The following is an 8,069-nucleotide window of genomic DNA, read 5'->3' as shown; positions in this document are numbered from 1 at the left end:
TGACCTTGTGATGTTCTCTGGCCAAATGTATCGATGGATCTCTGCAAGTCCCCATACCCCATTGCACCAAGAGGACCACCAGATCCCACACCCCCTTCCTCACCCAGCCCGTTGTTGCCAGCGCCGAAGCTCCTGGTGACCCAGTTCTTCAATCCCGGAATCCCACCACCTCCCATTTGTTCCTCTTCCAGTGGTGGTTGATACATCTCATGGCCTGTGAGCACAGAGCACATCCCTTCCTGCAATGGCTGGAAGTAAGGAGGAGGGGGCTGCTGAGATATACCTTTCCGGATGATAGACGGAACCATCTCCAGAGAAATCACTCCCGAACGAACGAAAACCACAATTCGGCACATGTAATTTCCCTCCGAAGGAGAGAGAGAAACCCTGAGATTAGAAGGAAACGAGCATCAGGTTTTCTTTCCATTGCAAACAGATCGAGAGAAAAATCAAGCGTGGCGACTAGGGGAAGGGAAATTAGAGCTGGAGTACTTACAACAAGAACAGATGGGGAAAGAGAGGCCAAGAGAGACCGTGTGCAGCTTCGATTCGATTCTAGAAAAAAGACGGCGATGAAGGAAGGGAGTGGAGGATGGGGCGGTGGAGCTCAGAACCCTCGTCTCGTCGCCGTCGTCGTTCAAGAACTCGGGGGCGATGCCGGAGAAGGCGCGGTTAAGGAGGACAGCGAGCAAGGAGAGGCCGCCCACGAAGATGGGCAAGCTCCGGACGAACCCATCGTTGTTGGAGACCCAGTCGCCTACCAAATCCCGCCGGGGTTTCGGGCCTCTGTAAGCCCCCTTCGCACCAAAGAAACCAAGTTATAGAAGAAGAGAGATGAGAGAGGAGAAGAGAGGAGGGTACGGCTGCGTACCTGAGGATAAGCCGAGGGAGGAGAGGGAATAGGCGGAGGGGAAGAGGAGGCCCTAAGGAGAGGCGAGGACGGGACTGGCCAGGAATGGCGACGGAGAGGAGGGCGAATGAGAGGAGAGGAGAGGGTTCGAAAGAGAAGAAGGCAGCCCACCTCCATCCGACGGGGTTTTGTGGAGGGGAGGAGTGAAGTCCGACGACGCTTATAAGCGTCGTCGTATTTTTTTCCTACGCCGACGCTTAAAAGCGTCGGCGGAACGTTTTTTACCCACGCTTTCTACAAGCGTCGGCAGTTACTGTTGCAAGAAAAAAATTTGCCGACGCTACAAAGTTAAATATAGAGTCGCCAAAACCCTTTATTGTTGTAGTGATTCAAAGTTAAATAGGAAACATAATTTTTTAGAAAACCCAACTCACCCTCCCTCTTGGGTTGTCACCTTGGGCAACAGATTGATATGTCTGTCGATGTAGTTGATTGACTTGTCTGATAATATTACAGAATAAGACATATAGAAGATGACAGTTGCATCAAGAACAGAGCTTGGAGAGAAGCAACCGAAGGTCGATGATTCTCGTAGACGGAGGCACCATGGAAGAGGAGCAAGAGACCCGAACTGGATGATGAAGGCACTGGAGGCAGCAAATAAAATCGGACATAAAGAGATAGGAGCTGAGCAATGGTGAGGAGAGATAACTAAAGATCTGAAGCTGAGAAGAAAAGCAGTGAAGAGGAGCTGCGGATTCATAGAAAACAAAGGATCTTCGGATATTAATCTACCAGAAATAGAGTATATGCAGATCTACTAATAAGATCAATATTGATTCATTAGAAAATAGAGGATCTGCAGATTTACCAAAAAATAGAGAATTTTTGGATGTTGATTCATCCAAGAATAGAGATCGATAGATTGACAATAGGGGTCTTCAAAGCTTCTAGACACAATAACGACGACCACAACAAAGGTGAAAGAGATGATGGTGATAGATTAGGTGATTGGTGTCTCTGATACCATATTAAAATATTTACAAAAAAAAAAGAAAAAATGAGAGAGAAAAGTGATTTTATTTTTCTGTTCCGTCATATTTGGTACATCTCGAGGTTATACATATTTGTGTATAGACTCCATACAAGAAAAATAATATAAACTGATATAGAATCACACTAACAATGAAAAATATTATTGACTGATACAAGTTGCTATGTGATCCATAAAATCACTCTAACAACTTATGCTAATAAAAAAAATAATATAGGTTGATACAGAATTATGTTAATAAAAAAAATATGATGGGCAATGCAGGTTGTTACGTGATTCCTAAAATTATGCTATCACAACTCTTACTAGAGCTTAGAAATCCTAGTTAGCAAAGTTTTTACTAAAGCAAGACTTGATAAAACAAAGAATCCTAGGGGAAAAAGGATAGATCGATACACGACCATTCGAGGAATTGAGGGAAGTAGAAGAAGATAGAGCGGAGGTTTGGGAACAGGAGTAGCTGAAAGGGAATAATGTGAGAATAAGATTAGATAAAGAAGGGAAAGGTCGAGGATGATAACCGTGGTTGGCTAGATTGAGAAGGAAATAAGGAATGGATATCAAAGTGTTAGGAGTCGGTTTTTTTTTTTAATATCTTCTTGTCAATATGGAGGCCTAATCTTTTGATACTTTCAGGAACGTGGCAAAATCACATGGAAACCAAATGTTACAGGCAAATAATCTTGCAACAGAAAAAAAAGAAAAAAATATATTTTGACCCCTTAAGTTTGGAAGATTCTCACATACATCTTCTCATCTTTAATAATTTTCAAAATAATCCTTCAAATTTTCAAATCATTCCAAAATTTTAGAATACCCAAATATGTATTAAAATTCCATAATACTTAACGAATATAGTTGCCAAATAATAAATAACTTTTTATTAAATGCTCCGCTATCTAAAATCCTAGAGACAAAAGCTCTACTACTTATGATAATGCCAAACAAGATCTTAGTCCTGCACCTGCATTACATGAAAAAAAGATGACTCGCCTCTAGCCTAAACATAAGTCAAACAATCTCATTCTGCTCCATTAACACAAATTACTCAATATCTTAAGCGTCCATCAGATTACTCAAACTCAATATTTCCCGCAGATAATTAGCTTAAAATCAGTGAAATATACACTAATATGAGGTAAAGATATGTTATTTAAGCCAATATTATTAATCAGGTTTGGGGATTGCGCTGGCTCATTGACAATATCGAATACCATCTGGGGTCAGGCCATGGGCCAATACTCGAAAAAAAAAATCAAGACGGTTGGACGGCCCTCCCTAGGATCCACCAGCCACATGATTTACTCTAGAGAAGGGGGCGTTCTTTTATTATTTTTTCAACGTTTTTGATATGAAAAAAGGCGCCCCTATGGTTAAGGAAAGCGTCCAAGGACGTGACAAAAAAAGGGCCCACAATCATTAGGAAAATGTTCAAGAACATCAATGGTCCAGTGCTCCCACTGTTGTTTCATATTTTTTGGTGAGTCCAGTACTCTAAATGATCAACGAGTCTCTCTGTCCAGAAGTCACATCAACTTGCAAGCCCAACCACGCCAGCCTAAACCTGCCCATCGACCACCGTCCTCTTTCTTCGCTGACTCCTTACTAATCTCTCCTTCACATGCTTGGCTCCTTTGCTAGAACACCGTCAAACAGAGGAAGCCACTCGATCCTTAGCTCATCTTCACCATGAAATATGGCTCACGTTTATCTCGATCAATTAACAAATGACCCAAGTTGGAACTAGCTAGATTTAACTTACTCAGATTCAGCATGCTATGTATGTATATGCAATTATTTCATTTTAATTATCATAATTATATGAGTTGCTGTGAGCTCGGCTCAATAACAAACAAGCCGAACCTGATGAGCTAATTATACAATCATTTTCTAGCCTCAGCTGAAAGGAAACTAATAAGCGAGAACATAAAGCACCCTGCATCAAGTGCTTTACGATTTTGTTTTTCTTTAGTGATTCTTGTTCACAATGTTCAAGTAACAAAGTAACTAGAGAGTAGTCGCGTTAAACCTCAGTCTTCGCCTTGCTATCTTCTCCACCTCCGTGCACTCCTTCCGCCTCCCCCTTCTTCTTCTCTTCTTCTCCGCCCTCCGGCTTCTTACCGAAGAGCGCCCCCATGTCCTCCAGACTCCTTCCTCTCGTCTCCGGCAAGAAGAAATAAAAGAAGAGCCACCCGGCCGCCGCAATCCCGGCGTAAAGAAAGAAGCTCCCAGCTATGGTAATCGCCTTGTAGAGCGATATAAACGTCATGGTGACCACCCCGCTCAGAATCCTGTTGGTGCCCGTCCCCAAGCTCACCCCCTGCGCCCTCAGCCTCAGCGGAAAGATCTCCGAGGTGTACACCCACGCGATCGGCCCGAGGCCGATGGAGAACGAGCCGACGAAGGTCAGCACAGTCGCGATCGACATCGCCGCCGCCCATGTCAGCTTCTCGTGAGGATGATGTTCGATAACTGACAAACAGGAAGCAAGAATCACGAGAGAAATAACCATCCCTCCGGCGCTGCTTAGGAGCAACGGCCGCCGCCCGACACGGTCCAGTAAGAATGTCGCCACCAAGACCGACGCCGTCTTCATGAACCCGACGGCCACCGTGGCGCCTAAGGAATTGGAATCCGACTTGATCCCGGCCTTCTCAAACACTCGAGGACTGTACAACACCACCGAGTCGATGCCTGAAGCCTGCTGGAAGAACTGTAGACCGATTGCGGCGATCAGTATACGGCGCACCGACGGTGTCGGTCTGAGTAAAAGCTCTTTCCACACGCCCTCCCCATGGCTTTTCTTCGATACTGCGACGACTTCGTCGTTGCAGTTTTCGGGTATTCCAGCGGCCTCTTTGATCTCCAAGAGCCGGAGTTGGGCTTCCTCCGGCGCGTCCGAGGTCTTGGCGAGGACACGTTTGGCCGCGCCAAGCCGGCCCTGCATGACGAGCCACCGAGGCGACTCGGGCATGGCGAGGACAGCGATGGCTAGGAAGATCGGCGGCACCGCCCCGACCCAGAACATAATGCGCCAGTTGAGGTGATACGGCAGCTTTGCGAAGGCGAAGTTGGAGACGTAGCCGAGGAGAACGCCGGAGTTGATGAATACCTCCGGGAAGGACGTGAGGAAGCCGCGGGACGAGGTGGGGGCGACCTCGGCGGTGTAGACGGGGGCGATCATGAGAGCGTAGCCGACGCTGACGCCGGCGATGAAGCGGCCGACCATTAGGAAGGCGTAGTTTGTGGCGAAGCCCATCAGGAGGGCCCCGGCGAAGAAGATGGCAGCCGCGAATATAATTGTGTAGCGGCGGCCAATCCAGTCGGAGGTCCGGCCTGCGGCGATGGAGCCTACAAGGGAGAAGATGTTGATGATGCCGGCGAGGATTTCGATCTGGGTGTCATTTATTTTCAGGTCTTTTTTAATGAAAACAGAAGCACCACTCATCACCGCGATATCTGTAAACATGTAGTAGAAGAATTAGAAAAGACTAGTACTAGAAACCGCAAAATACTGCGGCTGACTTCATAAGCATGACACTTAAAGAGTTAGTATTTGTACCATAACCCAAGAGGATTGAGGTCATGGAAGCAAGCGTGGCACAGGCCAAGGCGTATTTGTTTCTTGGAGGCTTCTTTGGCTTTTCCATGGCTAGAGTTTGGTTGGGAGGAGGATCAGAATTTGCTGGTGCTCTAGGTTTCTGGTTATCCATTTCTGTGCTGGCGATATGCGTTCTTTGAGGGAGGAGAAGAGATACTGCGCCAGTAGAGCGAGGGACTGGATTGGAGTTGCGGTCAAGAGCATGATAGCTTAAATAATTGAATATGGAGGCCATGTGAGTTTGAGAGTCTTGAAGACTCGTCAAAGTCGTCGCACGGGCCTGACTTTTTGGCGCAAGGTTAGAACTTAGTAACATGGGTGGTAAAACCGTATTAGCATTCAAATGCCGTTCGTAGAATTAATATCTCACGTAACTAAGACGAAGTATGAATCTCGTATATAGGATTTGTTTGTGCAACATTGTGTTTCTCCAAATAGAAGATCAAAAAGATCACCCTTTAAAAAAGAGGACGACAATATAAATCGTCAAAGAACTGTTCTTACAAGTTGCATAAATTGGTTGCATTGTACAAAGAAATAATGTACAACTTGCATCATATTAAATATCAAATTATCCTCATACTTGGAAGCAAAATGAGTTAATCGAAATAAATGTGTTAACTTACTTGTTTTTGTGTGTGTTTAATCCAAAATAAATTACTCCATAGGAGTAAATTGACCCATCCTAGATAATGAAATCATTTATTTATAAATTAAATAAAATAAATAAATTTAGAAAGTGAGAAATTATATATGTACCAATTTTTCAAAATTATCCATTTTTCTTGTTGGAAAAGTGTTTTACCCCATACATTCCAATGAACATTTGAATATAAAAAAATCAAATAACTAGATTGGGTACCTCTTACTCCCGTCTTAATAGAGAATGAATTGGTTCTACATGAAAATACTGCAACATATGAAGAATCAAAATTTGAAGCTTTAACTCATTAGGAAATAACAGCCAAAGACGATATAATGGAGCTCTGGAATCCATTGACTGAGGCATTACAAAAGTGACACCATCAAGGTTGTAGCAAACTGAAATATCAGGGGATATTTGAATCAATGCGTGGCTGATGTTTGAGATTGTTAGTCAGAGCGAGTTAGAGAAAACCGTTGGTGAAGACAACAATTACTTGCTGACATTAATTCATGGTCATTCGCCCAACAGTAAAAGGTAAGAATATAACTGTTTTATAGAACTAGCTGTAAGCATCACAATGATTGGAGGGCAACTTTCTTGAAGGATGCTTTAAGAGTTTTTCTATATGATTCGTTTGCCATATGCCGAGAGACAATGGAACAACACAAGGGTTGATTTGGCCTGGTACTCGGCATTACTAATGATAAAGTTCTTCATATAAGATTACAGATAGTATGGCTCTCAATGCTATATAAAAAGGCCGTTCAAAGATCAAAAATAATAGTATAAAGGCAGAATAAACAATAGTATTACATATTATCTAGTAAGAAGTTCCACAAGAGTTTCGACCAATAAGTCGGTATAGATGATAATATTTCACTATGACGGATTCCATGCTACCAACCTTTTTATAATTTTTTAGTTTTTTCTACTCCTCTTGGAGAACTTTGGATGCTAGTTCGTAGGTTTCTCCAAGAATCGTACTTTTTAACGAAGGTCGATCAACTCTAAGTCCAAGGACACGATTCGGCTCTTTTGACTAATATTGAAGATCGTCGGCTTGATCTGCCAAGAGGTAGGACAAACGATGAAGAATCTGGCGCCCAAGCCATTAATACAAAGATAGTCGGATCCTTATGGATGTGGAAGATCTTTTGAGCGATGTGCGGACCTTTTTGGTACATGAAAATACATCATGAAAAAAGTATCAAGCTTGGGGGAAATAGAAAAATATGAGCAGATTATTGAAGCGATACTTCATTCAAAGGAAAATAATAATCGATCAACGAATTAGGATTATGACTCTGCAGATATCGAGCATATGATGACAGACATCCTCCTAGTCTCTTGATTATAAGCCAAGAAGATATCGAAGGCATTATTTGCGTCCCATCTTAATCCAGTTGGCGGCTGAGAGCAACCGTTATGTGGATCAGGTAGAGGAGGGTCATATGACTTTTGTTGAATTGGATAGAGTTCCAATCGTGATAAATTTCACTTAATGAGAAAGCATAGTCCGAAGGAATTAGAGGGTTCGGTCCTGGTGTTGATAAGCAGATTGAAAGCTTAAGAACTAGCCATCATAAAGATGAATAGTTGGTAGGAGTAGGTCAAGTGATTTAACCAATCTCTAAGACATTCCCAAAGTATAGAAAAACATGTTATAGGTCAAAGTGAAGAAAGACAGCCAATGTAAGATATCTGAATAAGCCAAACCTGAAAAAATATGATTATTAGCCTAACAGTCGCTAGATAACTGTGCTGACAAACATAAATAGTAGAGAATAACTAGTGTCATATATTAAAACCATCTAGCATGGAGGCTAGACGTGGTGGCAACCGTTAGAGTATGCATTTATTGTCTACTAATATAAATAAGTAAAAATTGTCCTTTACAATGGACTCTTCGATAATCAAT

The 8,069-nt window shown here is 43.0% G+C and overlaps 1 protein-coding gene and 1 long non-coding RNA gene across 2 annotated transcripts; both read right to left on the bottom strand.

The window, feature by feature from the left end:
- Window positions 1-21: 21 nt before the first annotated feature.
- Window positions 22-1,031, bottom strand: LOC149753126 (uncharacterized). Its single transcript, XR_016395890.1, has 3 exons — window positions 872-1,031; window positions 497-797; window positions 22-387 (listed from the first exon to the last, which is right to left on the bottom strand). It is a non-coding gene; the product is annotated as an uncharacterized LOC149753126 (long non-coding RNA).
- Window positions 1,032-3,685: 2,654 nt separating this feature from the next.
- On the bottom strand, window positions 3,686-5,775 carry LOC103708297 (putative polyol transporter 1). Its single transcript, XM_008793144.6, has 2 exons — window positions 5,467-5,775; window positions 3,686-5,363 (listed from the first exon to the last, which is right to left on the bottom strand). Exons 1-2 carry the CDS (start codon window positions 5,738-5,740, stop codon window positions 3,928-3,930), a joined length of 1,710 nt encoding a protein of 569 aa, XP_008791366.5. The 5' UTR covers window positions 5,741-5,775; the 3' UTR covers window positions 3,686-3,927.
- Window positions 5,776-8,069: the final 2,294 nt, after the last annotated feature.

Source organism: Phoenix dactylifera, chromosome 7 (genome assembly GCF_051530095.1).
Source record: "Phoenix dactylifera cultivar Ajwa chromosome 7, Ajwa_hap1_PhDact_Kaust_v1.1, whole genome shotgun sequence".
Lineage (NCBI taxonomy): Eukaryota > Viridiplantae > Streptophyta > Magnoliopsida > Arecales > Arecaceae > Phoenix > Phoenix dactylifera.
The sequence above is the reverse complement of the archived record's forward strand: the minus strand, read 5'-3'. Positions and strand labels throughout refer to the sequence as shown.